Source organism: Budorcas taxicolor, chromosome 7, assembly GCF_023091745.1.
Source record: "Budorcas taxicolor isolate Tak-1 chromosome 7, Takin1.1, whole genome shotgun sequence".
In the NCBI taxonomy this organism is placed as follows: Eukaryota; Metazoa; Chordata; class Mammalia; order Artiodactyla; family Bovidae; genus Budorcas; species Budorcas taxicolor.
In genome coordinates, this window is record NC_068916.1 from 16,748,244 (window position 1) to 16,770,748 (window position 22,505).

General features: G+C 53.7%; 1 protein-coding gene across 1 annotated transcript in view; it reads right to left on the minus strand.

The window, feature by feature from the left end:
* Positions 1 to 558: 558 nt before the first annotated feature.
* ELAVL1 (ELAV like RNA binding protein 1) overlaps positions 559 to 22,505 on the minus strand; it is a 36,153-nt gene continuing 14,206 nt past the window's right edge. Inside the window, exons 3-6 of the mRNA XM_052643011.1 lie at positions 13,257 to 13,360; positions 9,422 to 9,575; positions 4,726 to 4,951; positions 559 to 2,107 (exon numbers count right to left, since the gene is read on the minus strand). Coding sequence (XP_052498971.1) covers positions 1,783 to 2,107; positions 4,726 to 4,951; positions 9,422 to 9,575; positions 13,257 to 13,360 — 809 coding nt within the window. The 3' untranslated portion in view covers positions 559 to 1,782. The remainder of the gene's footprint in view (positions 2,108 to 4,725; positions 4,952 to 9,421; positions 9,576 to 13,256; positions 13,361 to 22,505) is intronic.

A 22,505-nucleotide genomic window follows, 5' to 3' on the forward strand; every position in this document is an offset into this window, starting at 1 on the left:
AAGCATGAGGGAAGGGATGGGGGGATGGGCAGCCTAAAATGGTTGAGGGCCGGGGGGGGGGCGGTTTTAGAACACTGACCCACTCTTCGGAAGGTTGTGCCTACAGCCCAATGACTTCCACTTAAATAAATAAATAAATAAATAATGCCGCAATTCCATGATACCGATAACTAAAAAACAGCCTATCGTTCACATGCTTTATTAGTCTCTCGTGTCAAGGTTAAAAACCGCTGGTACTAAATTATGGTGGTTTTGATTCTCTCATACACTGGTTATTTATAAAAAAAATCACATCACGCTCCTGAGGAGTTGCCCGGAGACTGGGGCCCTGCCTGTTTACCTCTCAGGCCCTCTCTCGGACTCTCCCTGCCCACTCCCCATTTGGAAAAAAACACCACCTGTGAGAGCGCAATCCTAACATCATAGATCCGTAAATGCTTTGTCTTGAGGCAAGTGTATTTGTTGCTTAAAATTTTATGAATCCTCCCTGAATGCTGGGCTGTCTGTACCTTACCTAGCCAAAAAGAAAGAAAAGGTAAAATAAAAAACAAAACAAAATTCGAGCAAAACAAAATCAAATTTAATGGTCTTAAATGCAAAAGTAAAAACAAACAAAAAACACAAAAAAGCAAAAGAAAATTAACAGAACAACCCAAAACGTCAAGGCAGTTATGAAGAGAACTTTGAGGGTTAATCTTTAAAACTACAAATCAAAGGATTTTTTTTTGTTGTTGTTGTTTGCTTTTTGTTAATAGGTAACTGTCAGGAAGTAAGTACTTTTCTGTTGAGTGTTCACAGGAGAGGAAAGTTTCAAAACAAAACCTGACTAAAATAGAAAAAAGCCTAGCGCTCACGAGAAGGGATGCGAGAAATACAATGCTCAAATGTTTCTGTGTTGTTAAAAAATAGAGCTATCTGACGCATTGGAGCTGTGGTCAATGCGCTCGGAAACTGGAGCGAAGACAGGGTCGACAGTATCCGCTGTTGTGGGGGCACTGTGCATGCAACGTGTGGACAGGAATTCGGGGTGTCGGAGGAGCAAGGCATCTTGAGGCGTGCCTGCAGCTGAGATCTGACTCTGGAATATACTGGAGTTCCCCTGAAACTCTTTGGTCCGTTCCCATTGGAGCCTGGGCGTAGGAGACCCCTTGTGTCCTCCACAGGGCCTGGCCCGGCCCAGCGTGCGGTCCCCCTCCCGCCGGTGGCCCACGGCAGACTGGCCCGCTGCTGCAGCCGGGGCCCCTCGGCTGAGTGAGCAGCAGGTGGCAATGGGACCTGCTTGGGAAAGCAATTTCCTGTCAACCGAAGCAGAAATCGCTTAAAATGTGGAAGCGGTTGAGAAAAACACGCACTCAGCATCTGTCTAACATCTTTAGGACCTAAAACTAAAACATCGTTTCTGTTTGCTTGTTGGTTTCTATCCAGTTTGTGGAGACATTGAATGAAACGCGTGTTAGACAGTCTCGGAAGTTAAAGCATGCTTCAGTTTCACCACCATCCCGAGGGACTGGTTAGTCAATGCAGTCTATTTAGATTTCTGTTTAATATATATTTTAAAGGAAATAACTTAAGAAACTTAAAATTGGTCTAACATTGTGGGATTTCAAACATTTGAACATGTCGGCTGCATCCCAAGAGTATAAAAACCTTTTCACTTCTCATTTAGACTAAGACAAACACTTGTGAAAATTGGCGCAAAATGAGTTGTACACTAACAAAAAAGTTTCAACTTCTTCACTCTTAATTATCTATTCCGTACAAAAAAAAAAAAGCATAAGCGAGTTATTTGTGGGACTTGTTGGTTTTGAAGGAAACCTGCAAGATTTTGTCCCCCAGGCGGTAGCCATTCAGACTTGCTATGGCCATGGCGGCTTCTTCATAGTTTGTCATGGTCACAAAGCCAAAGCCTTTGCACTTGTTGGTGTTGAAGTCGCGAATCACTTTCACATTGGTAACGGCGCCAAACGGGCCGAACATCTGCCAGAGGATCCCCTCATCGGCATCCTGGCCCAGGTTGTAGATGAAGATGCACCAGCCCGAAGAAGCGTTGCCCGGGACATTGACACCAGAAAGCCCACTCATGTGATCTACACCCATGGGGGAGAACCTAGCAAACAGAGAGCACAGCGTTCAGGTCAGGGTCAGGGTGGGCCCGCGCGTGGACTCATGGCCCATGGGGGCGCTTGGGCCGGCAGCCCCCCACCTCGGGCACCATCAGAGTTTTTCACTAAGCGGAAGTCAATATAGTGTCAGCGGGAGGGCATGGGCTCCCTGCTCCATAGGGAATGGGCTCTGAGGAGAGACACTGGCTGCCCGGAGTGGGTCAGAGCCTCAACCTGCTTTCCCCATCGAGGGGGCCTGTAGTGGCCTCTGACCAGCCACTCCCTCCACCCCTCCCACTGTGGGGAGAGGGGTCCTGTTTAATCATACCTGTACTTTCCACATTTTAAAAGATGGGAACTTCTCCACATCCTCCTAGGTGCTATTACACTCCCAGCTCCCCCTGGGGAAACCCTTCCTTATCCTATACGTCTGTGTATGTATGTGTGTTTGCCAGGGGTGGGGGAGGGCTGAATCTTCTTGTTTCTCTGAATTTTGTGCCCCCCCCACCTCGTCAGGACCCTCCCTCTCCAAGGGTTCACAGCCAAGCAGTGTCTGCATATAGCACACACCCATGAAGGGCCACTGCAGCAGGGCACAGCTCTGGACAACCATCCACTGCTGGTTCGTAACACCCCAGAAGGGCCAGGGCTGTGGACTGCAAGTCCACCAAGCTTTATCAAAAATGTGGGACCACCCAGTTTCTAAAAAAAATTTTTGGCTGCACCCCATAACATGTGGGACTTTAGTCCTCTGACCAGGGATCGAACCCCTGGTCCCTGCCTTGGAAGGCAGTCTTAGCCACTGGACTTCCAGGGAAGTCCTTGGGGCCCCCTTTCTAAAGAAACACTTTTAGTCACATAAAAATAAGCCTACAAATCATGGCCATGGCAGTAACGATGAAGGAAGATGACAAAATTGCTACTGAAGCCATGTGGCCCTTGAGATGTTTCACAAACACAAAAGTTAACTGTCGGAGGACCACTTAAGAACACCTGTGCATGGCATGGCATCTCTGAAGCCCCACAATGCAATTGGAGAAGGACTACCTGCTCCAAAACACAATCAAGTCTGAGGTGTGGGTCTGACCCAGGGGTGAGTGGGGTGCCTTCGAGTGCCACTGAACAGATTCACTCCCTTGAGAGACTCTGAAGAAGAGTGGCCAGCCCCCTGAGGTGCAGCCCACTGACAGAACGGTGATCACTGATGAAGAATCAGGGCATGCTGTGGGCCGTGATTTTTAATTTGCAGGAATGATGCTAAATAGCCGCACTGGATGTCTGAGTTGGTTAAATGATTTGTTAGTGGTAAGACCACAGAATCACTGAAATGGGGGTGGGTAAGGGCCCTCGAGTGCCTGTGTGAGTTGCTTTTCAGTGAGAACTGGAAGAGGTCTGACTTCTAAATGAACCTTGTTTCCTCTAACTTTTGTAGGATGTGGACCCAAGTTATGATAGTGGTTCACTAAACCTTGATGTATCCATAAACTGAAAACGATCCGAGGCTGTATGACAAGAGAGACCGCACTGTCTTGCTGACAGTGCAGCTCATTCTCATTCCCTTCTGAGAGCCTCCTGCTAGTGGTAGCTGACTGCATCGCAACTCTCATGAACTGCCCCCATTCTTACCTCTGATGGCACAGAGGTAAACTGACCCATCCTATCCTAGATCTGGGGGCCCTTCTGAAAACTCTCTCCTCTCTGGGGCTTCCTCCCTCTTCTTACCTCCCCTCTTTGCCCTTTCCTTCTGTCTACCCCTGGAGGTCACAGTCACTCTCCTGCCTGGCCCTTCCTGCACTCATGTCTCCATTTTTCTTCTCCCCCGAGCTCTCTGGTTTTCCAGAGTTCACAGGTAACTCCCTGAACCTGGCCATCTACACCCTCCACCAGATTAGCAGTGACGCTGATTGCGCTATCTGACTTTCAAACTGGATCAAGCTCACTTCTGTCCACTTCCCCAGCTTTGCCTTTAAACCTGAAAAGCCAACGAAGGCAGGCCAGCTTGTGGGCCTCTCTGTTGTTCATGAGGTGGTAACACAGCTGATTTCAGAGTCCAGGTCACCAGCTCTACTCGTCTCTGCTCTACTACATCCTGGCAACTAGAACTGTTTTATGTGGAAAGGCTAAGGAAGGCGGGTAAACAGCCCGCCTCTAGGACGGGGCTTTTCAACAGCAGAATTAATAATATTTAGACACCAAATGACCCCACAAGGAGGTAGACAAGAAAGGTTTGCCCTCGGGCTGCTCATCAAAAAGTCTAAAACCTGTTTAAAACTCTGGAAGGAGAGAAGCATTCCAGTGAGCTCAGGCCACATCTTTCTCCCCAGATATAGGATGCTCCTCCGTATTGTGGTCCGCTTGCCTGTCCTGAGGAACTGCAGGCTGCAGCACCAGGCGCTGGGAGCTAGGAGCTGTGCCATCTTTTTTACTCCCGTTAGAGACATACTCAGATGGAAACACATGGCTCCACACAGATAACCCTCTGAGGCGGGCAGGGGACACAGAGACAGGACATGATCAGCCCAGTGTGCAGCAGTTCCCGCAGCTGGGAGTGCCTGCCCAGGCTGTGAGCAACTGGATGTGGCCCGTGTGGCCGTGGCAGGAAGAGCGCACCCTCCTGACCCACCTGAATCTCTGCGCCTGGTGGTGGACAGGGCCTCCGAACCGTCTAGCTGGCGAGTGGTACAGCTGGGAGAGCAGCGCCACGTTTTTGTTCTGGTTGGGATTGGCTGCGAACTTCACTGTAATGGGCTCGGAGGAACCTGGGGGTTTATGACCATTGAAACTGGTAATTGCCTCTTCTGCCTCCGACCGTTTGTCAAACCGGATAAACGCAACCCCTCTGGACAAACCTTTTTAACAAACCAACAAAAATGGAGTTAGGGGGAAAAAAATGCAAGGAGTTTTAAAACTGAAAAGCAAAAGTCAAGTCAGTCAGCCTACTGTGGTTTAAACTGGATGCTTGGCTAATGAGAGAAACAAAAATTAAACCTAAATATGGAAACATGAACAAATTAAAACAAACAATGACTAATAAAAGATTAAGGTTTCAAACTTTCTTCTGAGTTGAAGCAACAATGCATAGTCTCTGCACAATAAGACACTTTGGCACAATATCCCAGAGAGATGCCCCAGACCTCTTTTTTAAAAGGAAGCCATGTTTTATCCTCTGTCACTGTGGAGGCCAGGTGCCCACCACGGTGCTGGTGCACGGCATGCTGAGGGGTGGGCAGACAGTAAGGAATTCTCCCTTGCCCCAGGGTGCTCCCTCCCATGGCTTGCCGGCCATCCGGCCTCATACCCACGCCAGGCCTTCCCAGGTCACCTTCCCAGCTGGCCTGATCCAATCCCTGTTTGCTCAGTGCCTGACTCAGCCTCCTGAGTCCCCGAAGGGTGTGGAGTCTGAGTAACCCAGCTGCACCCTGGTGGCTCTTTCCTGCCACCAACACCTCACTCACCTCTTGGATATTCTAAGTTTTCTGGGAAGAGTCTGGCCTCACTTGATTCTGAGGGCCCTCGGCAGTGCTGACACTCACCCATAGACTCCCTGCCTTGGGTCCCTGGACGGAGCCTCCTGAAGGCAAGCCCCCTGATTCTGCTGCTGCCCCGGCCCTTGAAGGAACAAGAACATGGCTGCCTGAATCCCAGGCCCAACTGCTGAAGGCAGGGCCAGGTCAGCCTGGCCTGAGGGTGAGACCTGAACAAACCAGGTGGGAGTGGGCTCAGTCACCTTCTACCCTCCTTCTGCCCACATTCTGGGCCTGGGAGGAATGACAGGGGCTGGTCCCTTGAAGAAATGGAGGAATGAGGTAGGGCTGGGGTGAAGGAATGTGAAGCCATGAAGAGAACCAGCTCTTTCTGCTGGGGTCAAGGGTGGAGGTCGCAGCGTGGAGGTGACAGCTGAGGGCATCTGGGGGAGCACCTTGGAGAGGAGGCTACCCTGGATGTTCTCGCTCTCCACGGCCAGTCACAGGCTGTCCTGAGGCCTTTACCAGGTGGTGAATGACAGTTATCAGAGCAGAAGAGCCCAGGGCCCTGGGCCACCGGCTAAGTGAGTGTAATGAACACCCCCAAGTCGGCTCCCATGTCCCACAGGATCCCATCGATAGTCCCCAGGATGGGCCCAGGGTAGGGGCCGAGGAGGGGTGTGGGGGACTCAGGCATACCAGGTGGGGGCAGCAATGACAAGTTCTACTGCCAGAAGTGGTGCCCCCTTGGGGCCTATTAATAGAATCCCACGCTCTGTTCTGACTGGGAAGGGACACCGTGGGCCCCATGTAAACAAGCAGACGGAAGTCAGGGGCCTTCGGGCAGGGGTTCTTCTGCCACAACTGTAACATACCGTGAATGCCAACTCCTAAAACACGCACCCCAACTTTCCAACCGGGAAATGCTCCCTCCTGGGGGGCACCCCCAGCACAGCACCCTGGGAGGCCACACAGTGGCCCCTGGCAGCCTCAAGGCTGCCCCCACCATGTCTCCATGACTATGTAAGTATGAACTTTAAATGGACACAGCCAGAGATGCTCACTGAGTCAGGGAGACCAGATCCGGAGATTCACATGTGCCAGGCGCAGTCTAGAGCCTGAGCCCATTTTAAAATTTCAGTTCAGAAGGAACACCTGAAAACAAGTACTTGGCATACACTCTTTATTTACTCTTAAACGACACGAACGACGGCTTAGACAGATGGGAACCCGAACGAGATCTAACTGCAGGCAAATCTCACTGGAAGCCGCGGCTGGCTAGCTCCCACAGAAAGCTGCCTGCAGGGGACAGTCTCACTCTATTTAGGAAGACCTTGTGATCAAGCAGAGAGAGTGTGTGTGTGCAAGTGTGGCTTCCGTGTATGGTTTTGTAAAATGACTATCAGATGAAAACTGCCCAAGTGAAAGCAAGAAAACCCAAGTAAAAGAAAGAAAGTTACTTAAAGTGAGAAAATATAAACTCAATGCTTGGATGAATATATACATTTTAAAGATGATTTTTTCCTCTAGTGTTTTTAGGATTAAGAGCAGAGACCAATAAATGGCACCACCTCTAGATGAGCCAACTATAAAGGTCATAATTACAACGTATGAAGAAGCAAAGCAAAAAAAAAAACTTCTGTCAGCTCAGGAAATTATGGGTTTTCTTCTTTTTTCTTTTTATTTTTTAAATTAACCAGACCACCTGTTTTTTCTTTTTAATTACTCAGGCCATTTTTTAAAGCATCCTGGGTTAAGGGTTTTGAGTGTGTTTTCGCTTCTTTGAAACACGCGTCACGCGAAAGCGAACCTGGCATGCAGCCTTGCTCTCTGTGCCACTCTCGGCCTGGCTGTGGCTCCACAGGGCCCCAGCAGAGGAGCGCTGAGCAGTGGCATCCTCCAAAGCAGGCAGGGGGGCCCACAGTCCCATGGGCTTGCTTCCTACTCTCCAGTGGCACATCCTGGCCTAGGGGAGGGCTGTGGAGAGGAGGCCCTGGGGGGCCCTCACAGCTCCTGCACCCTCTTCTTGCAAAGCTCCTAAAGACAGGCAGGGGTGTGGGGTATGGGCCCACACTGAAGTGGCAGAAACTGGTGGGGAGGCCTGAGGGTCTCCCAAGCTCTAGGAGACAGCAGCCTTGCAAAGGGAAAGAGGGCAAAATCTCCAGCAAATGGGTGAGTGAACCGCCTGCAGGAGTGACCGCCCTCAGGATAGTGGGGACAAAAGCTCCATGGCCCAGGAGTGCGGGAGGTGCTCTCAAGGTGGGTGGACTCCAGGCTGGGAGCCAGGCCCTGCTCAGCAGTGCAGGGCTGGACTGAGATGAGCAGAGGGCAGCAGTCTACACAGGACTGGGGAAAGCAGGGCCACGGAGGCGGGATGCGGGCCACCACCACTGCCCACTCCAGGTCCCCTGACAGCCCACTCAGACACTCCTGTGCAGGAGGGTAAATAGAGACGCTGACCAGCCAGCAGGGTCACTTGATCAACTGGTACTTGAAGGTAAGGGAGGGGCCGAATGTACAGGGGTTTATACCAAGCACATGGCATTATCACCTCATGCCCATCCCCGGCCCGAGCCAGGGGCAGAAAGGAGGCCAGGTGGGTGGAGTCCGTGTCCCTGTAGCAGAGCGGGTGTCGGTGCCAGACTGGGGGGTACCTAGAGCTGCCAGCAACCTGCACCTGGGGACCATACTCCAGGAGCCTCTGCTCCTCCTCGGGGCTCTGGCGGACTCAAGCTGTCTGCTCCTCTCCAAGCTGCACCCCAGCCCACGCCCACCTGAGACAGGACAAGGGAGAGTGGGGGGCAAGGCTGCGGGCCCCAGAGTACACAGCTACGGGAGGATACGGGAAAACACGCATCCCCACTCTTGTCTGCCATGAGCCGGGACACCCCACCCGCCTGCTCCGTGTCTGTTTTCAGCCTCCCGGGGGAGGCCACCTCGGAGCCACGGCTGCTGCAGCCCAACCGCCAGTGTGCGCTTGATTGCCTCAGCCAAGGAGGTGGGGAGCACGCTCAGTGTGGGAAGAACACAAGAAGCGACCAGTCAAGTCTATCAGTTTCACTGAGCTCTGGGAGCAGCGATTTTACTTTCTAGTTGCTCAGCAAATTCCCACTCCTGCAGAAAACAGAGCTGAGGGGACCGAACATCAGACGTCCTAAGCTCACTGCTTCTCTGACAGAGCCGAGTGTGTGGCCAGTCCGATCCAGGCCCGAGGCTGGTGGGGCAGGTGGCCACCTTGAGGGGCGGCTTCTGGGCATGTGGTGCTCAGTTCGGTGGGGCCTAACTGCTATGTGCAAAGCCCAGAGCCTGAGCTGCTTGTGTCCTGAGCTGAGCTGACCCAAGAGGTGGTAGTGAAGTGGCCAGGACAGCCTGAGAGAGGACATCACACTGTCTTTGAGCTGTGAATGTGCTACCGGGGTGGGGGTTATCGAGTGGTGGAGATTCAAGAATGACTCCTCAGAAACACTCCCCTTGGAGCTTTGGGACAATGAGAGGTGGGGACTCTGGACCTGGAGTGGAGACTGCCCCACAACGCACCTTACTGCTGGCAGTAAGGAGGGCAATGTTCGAGTCCAGGCTGGGATGGGGGGGTGCCTGTGGATAGTGCCAGGATCTCTTGGCGTTTTTACTGTAAAAGCCTGGCTGCACCTCAACTTTCATGACGGGGCGGCTTTTATGTCACGTAATACCCCGCCCCCCTCCAACCTTCCCGGCCTCATTAAACAAAAGCCAATGTCTTCTCACTGCGATTCTGTCCTCATGGCTGGAGTAACTAAAGACAGCCATCTGTCTTCCCAAGGAGACTCGAGCCCTGCCCGGAGGAAAGCGCACTGCATCCCAGGCCAGGCACCGTACCTGTGGTCTGATCCACAAGGACTCGCGAGTTGATGATCCGCCCAAACCGAGAGAACATGTCCTCTACGTCCTTCTGGGTCATGTTCCTCGGGAGCCCGCTGATGTACAAGTTGGCATCTTTGATGACTTCGGAGCTTGGGCGTGCATATGACACCTTGAAAACAAAACCGCTTGCTAGCATTAGGGCAGGTGCATGCCCAAGGCATCCAGGGAGGGTGTTACACCTTCAGGTGAGGGAAAGTCAACCCTGTGGGAGGGCACCTGTGGCAGCCCGTGCTGGCAGCCCGCCTCGGGCCAGGCAGGGACCCTCACGTGCCATGATGATGTGGGTGTCATTCCTATCTCATAGTCAAGAGTCTGGGGGTGCATGGCTGGCGTGGGGCAGGGCAGGGACCAAGCCCGGCTGCCCGTCCTCCTACCTTGGCCTCAGGCCTCTCTGGACAAGGAGCAGGGCTGGAAGGGGACTCTGTCCTACCTGGGAGGGGCCCAGAGGACAGCTGGGGAGAGAGCTGGGTGCTCTGGGAGTGTGACGCCAACCAGGCAGCAGGCCAGCTCGACATGGAGTCCAGGTGGGGCCCCGGGGCTGGGGGCACACAGGTGAGTGCTCAACATTAAATGACCTCACGCTTTCTGGGGCTTCTGTTTTGCAAAACTGAAGGAAGACTAACAGAACTTTGCAGTAGTTTCAATAAAATGGTGTGTATGTGTGAGGCTGGGGGCAAGGAAATGTCTTTAGTGTTTCCAGTTTGGGGGTGAGAGCAGGGTAGATCCTGTGGGCCATGGAGGGATGGGGCCAAGGCCAGACCTCTGCGGGGAAGGAGCCCCTGGGACAAAGCCCTTCCACCTCTGGCCGAGGGGACAGGACTCTGTCACACCCCACACCTGAGGGAGTCAGGACCAAGTCAGGAGGCTGGGGGATAGAGGAGGAAGAAGAAGCAGAGAACCATGTGCTCTGGAAGGGGGAGCAGTTAGACCTGAGCAGAACTCCTCCCTGGGGGTCAAAAAACTGAGACCATACGTAAATAACACAGCAGCAGACACGACCTCTCAGGTGTCACTGGGCAGCACAAGGGGACAGACGATAGATGTGTTCCCACCACAACACTCAGGCCTGCCAGGAAGGGCAGGGGTGCAGGGCTACACACCAAGACCACACCCCCACACACAGCCCTTTGTTCACGCACTCACTGACTCTCACACACTTGAGGTGCATCTGGAATATTCCAGAAAAGCAGATGACAGACACTGCCTTTGCCTGGAAAGCAGGACACATTCCAGAGGGAGAGACAGCGGGTGAAAGGAGAAACTGGGGTGTGGTCAGAGCCCAGCTCCACCTGAGGGGAGAGTGGAACAGCGGTGACAACGTTCCTGGGATGCGTCCCTGCACTGCAGCCAGGCCCTGAGGCACTGTGGGGACACTCTGGGGCAAGACCTGGGGCAGAAGCAGCACTGCCCTCAGAGAAAGAGGCCAGCAGGTGGGCGTGGCCATACTTCTCTACTTCCAAGAAGGATGCTGGCCACACTCTTATGTCTGCACCTTAACTTTCTGGGTCTACAGCCCCCCATAGAACACCCCGCTCAAACTCCTGACAGAAGGAGTCACTCCAACTGTTTCGTGTCCAGTTTTACCAAATGCCTCAGTGACAGGTGTCAGATTTCAGGCAGGATGGCTGAAGGCAGGAGCTGGGACTCAGGCTTTTCTGTGCTTTCCTGGGATTGGGCCAGGCGAGCAGGGAGTTATCCCCCAGCATGTCCTGCCTGGCCCCTCGCAGATCCGTCTGGAACAGGTTGCATTTGGGGCCTGCCCTCGGCTTTTGGTGAAGGACACTGTGGGAAAGAACATTTCCAGGCCAGTGCCAGGGGAGTGCTGTGGCGGCCGGCACTGACCATGGTTGCGACTGCCTCCTAATAAAGCCCGGGGAGGAAATGCTTTCAGAGCCAAGTGCACTTCGGTCCCTTCCAGCCTTGGTGTCTCCAGGGACTCTGATGACTACTGCAGCTTCCTGTCCTCTCCAGCTACTGTCAAGCTCAGAGTCAAATCAGAATCCAAGAAGACAGCAGCAGTGAGCCTGTCTACCCTTGGCAGGCATACCTGACTGGATCCGCGACACTGCCCAGAACCCTCTCATAAGCTCCCGCACCACCTGCTCTCTTGCCTCTGGCAGGTCCACTGCCCTATTCTTGGGAAACCCTCCTGTGAGAGGTTTTCAAGAACACAAGACTTCTGAATTACATCCTCCCACAAATTCCCCTGTCGGGAATCCTGACCCCAGGACCTCAGAGTGTGACCTCATTAGAAACAGGATCATGATAGATGCAATTCATGATGATGAGTTCAGAGTGGAGTAAGATGGCCCCAGATCAATGATGGGGGGGTCCTTATAAAAAGGAGACATCTGGACACAGATATGCACACAGGGGGAACCCCGTGTGAAGACGAAGGCAGAGACTGGGGTGACGCTTCTATAAGCCGAGAACCACCCAAGATCCAGTGACCGCCAGGCACTGGGAAGGGCGTGGAGCAGACCCTCTCACACAGCTCACAGCCCTCAGAGGGCACTCAGACTTCTGGCCCCTCGAGCTACCTGAGGATCTGGAAGGTACAGAGGTTCAACAGGGCAACCTTGTCCCAGGGGCTTTGGGTTGAGGGAGATGCTCTGGAGACTCTGGTGGGTGCCTGTCTCAGGCATGAGGGCCTCGCCAGGTCTGTGGGTGAGGGCCGGTGGGCACAGCACAGGAGGGGCTATTGCAGGAAGCCCGGCCGGGGTCCCTCGTGGAGTGGGCAGAGGGGGCATGTTCTACAGCAGGGCTGGGCATGGAGCGAAGATCAGGAAAACCCAAAGCTGGTCCAGGGGTGGACAGAGCCTGAAGACAGACACCTAGGGATGGGGAGGGGTGAGACTGAGAAAAGGAGGGTGTGGTCAGTGATGTCAGGTTGAGAGGAGCACGAAGGTGGGAGGGGGGGGTCTGTCTTGTGAGGCCTGGAGGACTCGCCAACTTGTCCCAGGAACCCACCTCAGCCCCTGGTTAGGGAATGACGCTACTGACAGTCTGCCCAGACTACCCCATCATGCTGCCTGGCCCTCTCACTTCCCTCAAGTCACCTCAAGCCATCAAGAAGCCCCCACAGGACACAGCGGCCCCAGGACACAGCTCGCGACACCTGCCTGGCCACACCTGGTGTCGTATTTACCATCTGTGTGCACCTGTGCACAGGCAGATGCTCAGCCTGCCCTACAAGGCGTGGAAATGGTTTCGTTCACTGAGTAGCACACAGTGGGCAACTCCTACATGCTTGCCCAGTGACTGCTGAGTGAATGGGCAGGAGGACCTTAACTGCTGGAACAGGGCAGGAAGGGGAGCCTGAGCACGGGGCGCATGCACAGTGCTGCCGCCGCTGCAACAATGACCAGGTCCAAGTGGGAACGTGGCGCTGGCCCAATGCCCGCTCGGCAGGAGGACAGCAGTGCTGGGCCAGTAGAGGAGGCCGGCAGGGAGGTCTTCACATCAGGGGGCTGCTGTGAGCCAACACGCCAGGGACACCGGGGTCGGGGCGGGGGGCGGTCCCCATGCAAGTCCTTTGCGGGGATCCTCCCTTTGCAGGTGGGGCCAAGGAGCCAGAGGAACAAGGGCTGGGACAGTCACCACCCGACACAGGTCTCACACAAGCCAACAGGAGATGCCCTGGAAGCGCCTGGGCTCTGAGGGGCAACTGTGCTAACGGTGCCAAGGCAATGATGGGGAGGTAAAAGGTTGGCTCTTTCACCAAGGCCAGGGCTCAGCACAGATCTCTGTGCAGCCGGGAACCAATGAGATGGTGATCGCAGCTCTTTACCTTAATGGTTTTTGACTGGAGCCGCAGGCCATTCAGTGTGTTTATCGCTCTCTCTGCGTCCTTGGCAGTCACGTAGTTCACAAAGCCGTAGCCCAAGCTGTGTCCTGTGTGGAGAGCATGTGCACGTCAGTGAGCCACTGGGAGCCAGCCAGCCAGCGAGGGGTAGGGGAGAAAGGAGGGGAGAGAGACGGGGAGGATGGACAGGGCGGCATCTGGCTGGGCTCAAAAGGACAAGACCAGAGAGAAGACGACTGAGAAAACACCAGAGCTGAAAGCCATGGCTTCTGGGAAGGAGGGGTTAGAGGTCAACGGTTATAGTCTGTACTGATGGTTTATTAGTGACACCACCTTGGCAAACCTGCACATTTTCTGCAAAGAACAAACCTATAAAATGTGACTTTTGTAACTGGGCATCCTGGGGAGCCCATCACCAAAGCAGGGCCGAGGATCTGTTCCATTGGTGCTGGCTGCTCTGTGCAGCCCCCAGTTGGGGGGACCTGGGATGGGGGGTATGGGGAGGACAGTCATGGCAGCAGACAGGACAGGCGGGTGGGGAGAACCCACCGATGACCAGATGTCAGTGTCCAGGCTGTTTTCCGCCCCTGCTGTGCTGGAGTGGGAAGGTCTGCTGGGCTCTGGCGCCCCCCAGTGTCGGTTCCCTTCACTTTCCTGAACTGAAAGTCCAGCTGCGGGAGGAGGAAGTACAGAGGCAACCAGTGCTGAGGGCAGCCTGGCCACCAGAGCCCACTTTGGCAGCACCTCCTACAGTGACAGCATCATCAGCCGATGTCCAGGGGCATCATAAGGCTGGCGCAAACCTCAGTTCTTCCCAAAGAAATCCAGGGTTACAGGCAGGGTATCCCACTCCCTCCCAGGTAACCACTGGGAACTGGTGGGGTGACCACCAACTGGATGCAGAGGAGGGACCCGGCAAGGCAGAGGAGGGGCTGTGGGCCTCTAGGAGACCCAGAGAGAAGCAATGGGTGACAGTCAGAGTGGGAGGAACCTGACGCCTTCCCTACAGAGGAGCAGGAGGAGGCCCGGAGAATAGAACAGCCACCAAGCCCGCATCCTACCCCTCCCCACGCCATGTCAGTGGGCACACCCTGTGCACCGGCCACTGCTCTCAGCAGACAGTGGGTGAGCAGAGACACGACTGCTCACCCCAAGTCCTGTACACACACACACGCCCACTGGATGATTAAAACAGAAGGTGTGAGCCACCCGCAGGCAGAGATCTGCACAGCAGATGAGCTGACTCTGCCCACTTCACCAGCTGAACCCAGGCTCATCTTGCTATTAATGAGACCTGGGAGAGCATTACCCACTGCTGTCACCTTGAAACAAACAAACAAACAACACTTTATTTTTTAGACTTAAAGAAAAACTACAAAGATGAGGCAGCGTTCCCACACGCCCCACACCCGCGTTTCCTGTGAGTGACATCTCACCCTAGGATGGCCTATTTGGCACTTCAGTAAACTGGCACCGATGTCCACGTCTGAGCCAGACCGCCTGAATTTCCCCTAATGTCCTTTTCTGTCCCAGGACACCATCCAGGGTCCCCTGTGACAATCAGCTGCCAATTCTCCTTATGCTGTTCTTGGCAGGGACAGTCTCTCACACCTTCCTTGTTTTTGATGACCTTGACAGCTGTGAGGACTGGTCCAGAAATTTTGTAGACTCTCCATCAGCTTGGGTTTGTCGGAAGTTTTCCTGTAGTCAGACTGGGGTTATACTGGGCTTTTAGGAGGAAGGCCACAGAGTGAAGAGCCCTTCTCATGCCGTCGTTCCGGCGTGCACGCTGTCCACAGGGTTCATCCTGGTTGATGCTGGCCCTGACCCCAGTCTCACCAGTCTCTTTGTGTGCAGCCTGCACATTGTGAGTGCCCTGTGGAGTCACACCCTCCCCACTTCAGGGCAGAGATGCTACACAAACTACTGGTGATTCTGCAAGGGCTACTTTCTCCTGCCCTGTCCGGGCCATCTTCTTCCCTTTTCTCTGTCGTCTCATGCTCCTGCCCTTCCCACAAGGCCAATGCCAAGGCTGGGCCACCTGTGCCCTTGGCTCCTGGCACTTCTGGTGCTAGACCATGTTCCCGTGCCTTCTGCTGCAGCTGGTTCCTCCTGGCGTCTGGACAGGGGCCCCTCCACCCTCAGTTGCCGATACCTCCCTGCCCTCCCACCTTGGCTGGCCGCACCAACACCAACTGGCCCTGAGGGTGTGCCCACAGAGAGTTTTAGCAGCTCCAGAAGCCCTCAGTGGCACTGGGCACTGCCAACCTCCCTGAGGTGCCACCTCCTCCAGAACGTGACTGCGACGCCAACTGACCCTCCCCAGGCTCCTCATCCTCTGCCCACTCCATCGAGATGGTCCATAAGGCTCTACCTTTGCCCTGGTCTCTATTACCCGAGCTTCCTGGGTGACCTCTCTGACCATTGTGTGGCCACAGCCAACAATGTCACCTAGGAAGTCACACACTTTGACAATGGCCACTGGCTCCTTCTCCACCCTGCTCCCCTCCACTCTTCCTCAACAAGCCCATGTGTACTAACTGAACACCCACTATGTGTTGGGCTACGTGACAGGCCGGCCAGGGGTTTAATGATCATCACCAAGGACAGCTCCTGCCATAATGAAATTCACATCCCACTGAGCAAGTCAGACAACAAAGGAGCAAGAAACTAACAGACAGAGCTACACTCAGGTGCTACCAGGGGAACCTCCATGGAGGAGTGAGAGGATGGACAGGACAGGTCCAGGGGAGACAGGTGGTCAAGAGTGTGTGTCCCTTGAGGAGGGGGTATGAGAAGCAAGGCCTTGGGGTGGCTGGAGGCAAGTATTCTGGCAGAAGAGCAAGCACCAAGCTTCTGTGGCACAGACGACTCTGGAGTGCTCCAGGAAACAAAAGGCGGCCAGCCGCTGAACACAATGAGCTAGGGGCCTGGCCTGGAGGCAGCTGCTGGGTGGAGCACGGCAGCAGCAGGGCTGAGGCCAGTGTAGAGACCAGAGGAACCCACGAGTCAGACCAGGTGTGAGATGAGGACCCCAGCAGGGCAGGGGCGGGCAGGAGGGAGAGCCCCCAAGCGGACTTGCCAGTGGGCTGATGGGGAGGGAGCCCTGGCAGCCAAGGCCCCTAAAGCGCCAGCACTCCCGGGCTGGAACCGGCTCTGTCCCCTAGTCTGCTCCCCTCTCTGTGGTGGGCACCTCTGGTGGGTGAGGAATGAAGGGGAGCCTGTGGTTCTGCCCACTGGGTAAGGCTGGAGACTAAAGTGTCAACGGTGGTGAACACCCACCTCCATCCACCCTTTCCTTCACCATAACCCGACTGCTCTCAACTCCAGCCACTTCTTAGAATCAGCAGGATGGCCGCTACAAACCATCACGGCCCAGGCCACATCCCGGACCAAGGACATGACAGGGGGATGGGGAGGCAGGAGCGGGGACAGCTTCGGCGGTTTGTAAAGCCCCTCAAGGACTCTGTTGCCGAGCCCAGGTTGAGAACTCGTGCTGGCAGTGCGTGAAGGGAGCGGGCCAGTTATGCAAAAGAGCCAGACTGCAGGGGCTGTGCTCAGAGCAGGCGACTGGGGGAAGGCCCTCACTTCCCAAGTTACCGTTTCTCTAACAGGGTCCGCCAGCCACCTGGGGAAACGATGCAGCTCCCTAGGGTGCTCATCAGTCCAGAATCCAGGATGTGGGCAGGGTGGGGATCCCCACTTCCAAGCTTCTTACAGATGACTTTCCAGTGACCTAGAGGCCATGAGGCCACTGGAATCAGTGCCGTGAAGGCAGGTCAGCGGCTGCCCCCCACCCCCTTGAGGGGCGATGGGAGACCAACCCTGAACAAGAGGGCTGAGGTCTGGTGGGAGAGCGGGGCACTCTGGGGTGAGTGCGGTCAGGGCATGGATCCTGCACAGGTGCTGGGCTTCAGGCGGCTGAAGCCTGCCAGAGCCAGGGTAGAGTCTAGCAGGAAGGGGACGGCAGGGGAGGAGGGCCAAGAAACCCTGGGCCTGGTGGAGGCGCGTGGGAGGCCAGCGCCCCTCACCTGGGGTTCTAACTCTGCCTGGTACCAGCACTGCCCCCTCCGGAAAGGCTCAAACTCCCCAGCTGGCTGACTCGGTGGATCTGGGTGGGGCCTCGGATGTGTTTCTCCTGGTCCCCAGGCACCGCTAATGCTCAGGGGCTGGCCAAGAGCCATTGCCCTGGAGAAAGCAAGGCAGCCTCCATGCAGAGCGCTCACATGCCAGGCTGGGCGACCCCTGGGCCAGGAGCCTCACGTTTCCAAATGTCTCCTCTCTTTTTAGACAAGGGTTAAGACTACGAGACGATTCCATGGCATCTCACCTTGCTTCCGCAGACCAGAGCAACCAGACGTCATCATGCTGACCTGGGGTGCCCAGTTGAGGAAGGCGAGCACCCTGTGGACAGGGCACTTCTTTGCAGCATGAGGCTGGCGTGCAGTCGAGTCCTTTCTCTAAAGGCCCACAGGGGCTCAAGGGACAACATCACTGAGGGAGAGACTCTGTCTTGGGGGTGATGAGTTAATTAATTAGGTGATAAATAAGAAACAGCAAATGTCCCCAAAGGAAAGAAGACAGGCAAAGGACAAAAAGAGTTCTTACATAAAATAAGAGTATAAACAGCCGGAACGGATGAACTTCACAAGAAATGCAGACTGTCACCACACTCAGATGTCATTTTTCACTTAAGAGATGTGAGAAACCCTGCCTGGCCTCAAGGAGGCCAGGGCCAAGCAGAGGGCATGTGAACCGGAAAGCCCCTGGAGGGCCAGCTGGCAATATGGGTCAACAGCTTCTAGACAGCAGCCACTCTCCCCTCTGAGGGTTCACTTCTAGGAAGACTGCCTACAGAAATAACTGGTGAGCCAAGATTTGTGCCAGGGTATTAACCTCAGTGGGGCTTGTAGCTATAGAAAAGCAGTTACAACCTGTCATAAACTCAGAATAGCCTGTAACCACTGTGACCATGAGACTGCGTAAGTTCAATGATAGGGAGAGGTGTTCACAGACAGAGAAGGAAGAGACAGCTTGAGAGGTGCAAACACATTTTTGTAAAAGCACATGACTGCTCACAACCATAAATATGTAAAGAAAAAACTATGGACGGACATGAGCCAAAAAGCTAACAGTGGCGGGATTATGCGTAATTTAAACTTTTCTTTCTGTTTGTCTCCAGTTAAACTTTTTTTCTATAAGGACAGAGGTGATTTCTATTGAGAAAAAAAAGTGGTCAGCTGGACGGGTGTGGAAGTGTATCTTTGAGGAAGGAGCAGTACTGGTGAAGTCACAAGAGTGTGACAGGAGGGTGTGTCTGGGAGATGACAAGCAGTGCATCTAACTCAAGAGGAGGGTGAGTGTGGGGTGCAGTGGCTAGGAGTGAAGGGTCTCAAGGAGATTTGGAAACAAGCTGGGGTGTGGGCTTTATCCTGACCAGAAGTGCAAGCCAATGAGACAGAAGCTGAGTGGGGAGGCTGAAGGCTGTGGACCAGTGACCAGTAACCAGTATGACACGGTCCAGGGGGGTGCAGACTGGTCATGGTGCCCCGCGGGCCACATGACACCTGCAGATGGGCTTAGATACCAGGACAGAGAGCAGGGCAGGCTGCATAGTAAGGCCAGGTAGTGACCGTGGATGGAACAGGCAACAACAAAACAGGTGGGGGCCGGATGGTCAGAAACACTCTGTATCTCAAGGCCAGCACACTGAACATCCCCACATCCGGCCACCATCTTGTCCCACCACCTCCCACCACCAGTGCCTGGCCCCCGGTTGGCGCTCATAAGAGGCTTGCTGAATGAATGACTGTCCATGCCGACCAGGCCCACTCATTCATTCACTCCACAAAAACTGATTATGTCACATCTGGGGATACCAGAGGGTCCATGCCTCTGAGAACCATAAGGACCTACTGGATGAGCAAGTTTCAACTTCAGTGCCTTGTGGAAACCCATATACTGGCTGATTGCCATGGGGACCCAGAGGAGCCTCTATCGTCGACTAGATCAGGCCAGGAAAGACATCCCAGAGCAAATGGGGCCCAGGTGAGTGACAGGACACATTAGGGGTGCTAGAGATCCCACTGTCACAGTCAGCAGCATGGTCTGGAGGGAGCATGGAAGATCAGCTGAGAGCCTAAAGCAGCAGGTCAGGCAGAAGACGATGTGGTCTGCTCTAAGGTGATGGCAGGAGGGAGGGCGGAAAAGGGATGGAAACATTCAGGGACACAGGTCAAAGGTCACGCTTAGATTTCTGACTGGAGCCACTGAGTGGACAGTGGTGCCATCTAAGATGGCAACCTGGGAAACAAGCGGTTGGCTTATGGGAGACTCAAGGTCAGTCTGGCAAACACTGAGAGGCTGAAGGCCCTGGAGCTTGGGAGAATTCTGGTTGCAAGAGAGGTGGCACAGCTGAATGTCAGGCTAGGCTTAGGGGTGCATCCACTCACTCTAGCGTTGGCCTAGGAAGAAGAGGAGGCTAAGGAATAAGTCAAGGACTGCCTAGGTCAACGGCTGAGAAGAGCTGCATGAGAGACAGAGCGAGGGGGGCGGAGCCTCCAAGGTAGGAGAAAGCCAGGCTCACGAATCTGAGGCAAGAGGAAGCTTCTTTCCGTAAGAAGAGACAGAGGAGACGGCTCTGTGAACAGCAGAGGGTGGACGTCAGCCAGAGGAGCTTCTCACCTGGGGGCTTTCTGCACTTCTGGGGACCTCTTTTGGTTTTCACAACTTAGAAGGTGCCCCCAGCACCTACAGGGCAGAGGCTAGGGAAGCAACCTGCAGGATGGCCCTCCCTCAAGAGTTACCCAGTTTCAAACATTAAGTGGAGAAACCCTGAGCTAGAGGGGGTCCGGCCATCGAGCAAGGGCTCTTAGCACCCGAGACTGGAGCGTGTTTGAATGCTGGTGGCAGATCCTGGAAAGACTCAGAGAAGTAGATACTTGCATAGCTTGAGGTTCTTTGGATGCTGAGATAGGAAGGGATCTAGGACAGAGGTGAAATGGCTGTTATGCGAGAGGAATCGGGGCCTGAGGGGAGAATATGTGCTGAAATGGCTAATGTGGGGCACGTGGATGTCCATGTTGCAAGCTTGGCTGAGGTTTGATTGGACAAGGTGCCTGTCCACCACGATGCAAGAGTCTCGCTGGGGTGGGTACCTGAGCCAGGATGGGAGAAAGCAGACTGAGAAAGGTAACCATGTCCAGGGCTTCACCAGAGGAATGTACTAAAGGACAAGAAGAAGTGAGATGTGAGGCTCTGGCCCCAGAACCAGCCTTGAAGAAATTATCACACACTGGTGGCAAGAGGAGAAAAGTGAATGAGGTAAGTTTTCCATAAAATTAAGTTCATTCAATTTAAAGAACTACTAGTATGGACTGCGGTTTCCCAGGTGGCTCAGCAGTAAAGAATCTGCCTGCCAATGCAGGAGACTCAGATTCAGTCCCTGGGTCGGTAAGATCCCCTGAAGAAGGAAATGGCAACCCACTCGAATATTCTTGCCTGAAGAATCCCATGGTCAGAGGAGCCTGGCGGATACAGTCCATGGGGTCGCAGAGCCGACACGACTGAGCGACTGAACATTAGCAGCAGCAGGGACTTCCCTGGTCCAGGGGCTAAGACTCTGTGCTCCTAATGCAGTGAGCCCAGGTTCGATCCCTGATCAGGGAACTAGATCCCACATGCTGCAACTGAGACCTGGAGCAACCAAATAATGAATAAATAAATATGTGTGTGTGTGTGTGTGTATATATATATATATATATGTTTTTGTTTTTTTTAAATAAAGAACTACAAGATGTGAGATGCAGAGCTGAAATGTCAACCCAGGCTCATCTACTCTACGACTCCCAACGCATTACATTCAAACTTGCCCAGAGAGCAGAAGATCTTTATTTCTGAACTGAAATAATTTTCAAATCATGCCTGTGCTGATTTCACTGGTTCTTAAAACCAGTTCTCTCCAGACTCATGTCGCCAAATCCAGGTGTTCCTATTAACATAGCTCTACCGCTGCTGCAAAGTCGCTTCAGTCGCGTCTGACTCTGTGCGACCCCATAGACGGCAGCCCACCAGGCTCCCCCGTCCCTGGGATTCTCCAGGCAAGAACACTGGAGTGGGTTGCCATTTCCTTCTCCAATGCATGACAGTGAAAAGTGAAAGTAAAGTCGCTCAGTCGTATCCGACTCTTAGCGACCCCATGGACAGCACCCCACCAGGCTCCACTGTCCATGGGATTCTCCAGGCAAGAGTACCGGAGTTGGGTGCCATTGCCTTCTCCAACATAGCTCTAATGCCTTTGAAAAACACAACAAGCCAAGAGATAGAGGAGTCAGGAATATTGCGGGACTGAAAATTTCCTTCTGCCAGAACACAACAGGAGAAAGACAAGACTCAGCAGCAGCGCAGAAGAATTTAAAAACCTCTCTGAACAAGGATTCTTATTAAGGATGGTCTTCTGGAACTGGAGAGAGAGAGGAATTTCTAGAACATTCCAACACGGTTCAATTTTGTGTATTATCTAAAGCCCCTATTTTGAAGACATGTAATAAATTGCACACTCTCAGAATTGAGAGGGTCATTAAAGGACTTTGAGCTCAAAGTCCTCTCTCTGGGACTTCCCTGCTGATCCAGTGGCTGAGACTCCGAGCTCCCAGTGCAAGGGGCCCGGATTCAACCCCTGGTCAGGGAACTGAGATCTCACATGCTGCAACTAAGACCCAGTGCAGCCAAATAAACAATCAAATAAAAACAAAACAAAGCCCTGGGGTCAGCGGGACTCACCTTGGGGACAGGTATCTTAGAGTTACTGGCAAATGCTGTGAGTCGATGAAACAGGACAATGGGTACATGGGGTTCAACAGAATTACTCTAATGTAAACTTAAATCCTGGGTTGGCCAAAAAGTTCGGGTTTTTCCATAAGATGCTATAGAGAAACCCGAACGAACTCTTTGGCCAACCCAATATATTTCCATAATAAATATGACTTTTGACTTTGAAATTATTTTTCAGTGTAGGGAATCAAGATCTTACAAGCCAGGGTGGGAGCCAGAGCACTGCTGAGAGGACTGGCCATTCCTCAGAAGAGCTGGGCAGAGACAAGGAGGAGGAGGGAGGAGGGGGAGTGGGAGGTAAAGGAGGGCTCCCTAAAATGTACCTCCCTGGGGAGGAAAGAAAGGAAGTGCTTCACAGCCCCATGTCTCTTCACATTTCTCTCTAGAACCCTTGCAACCTCG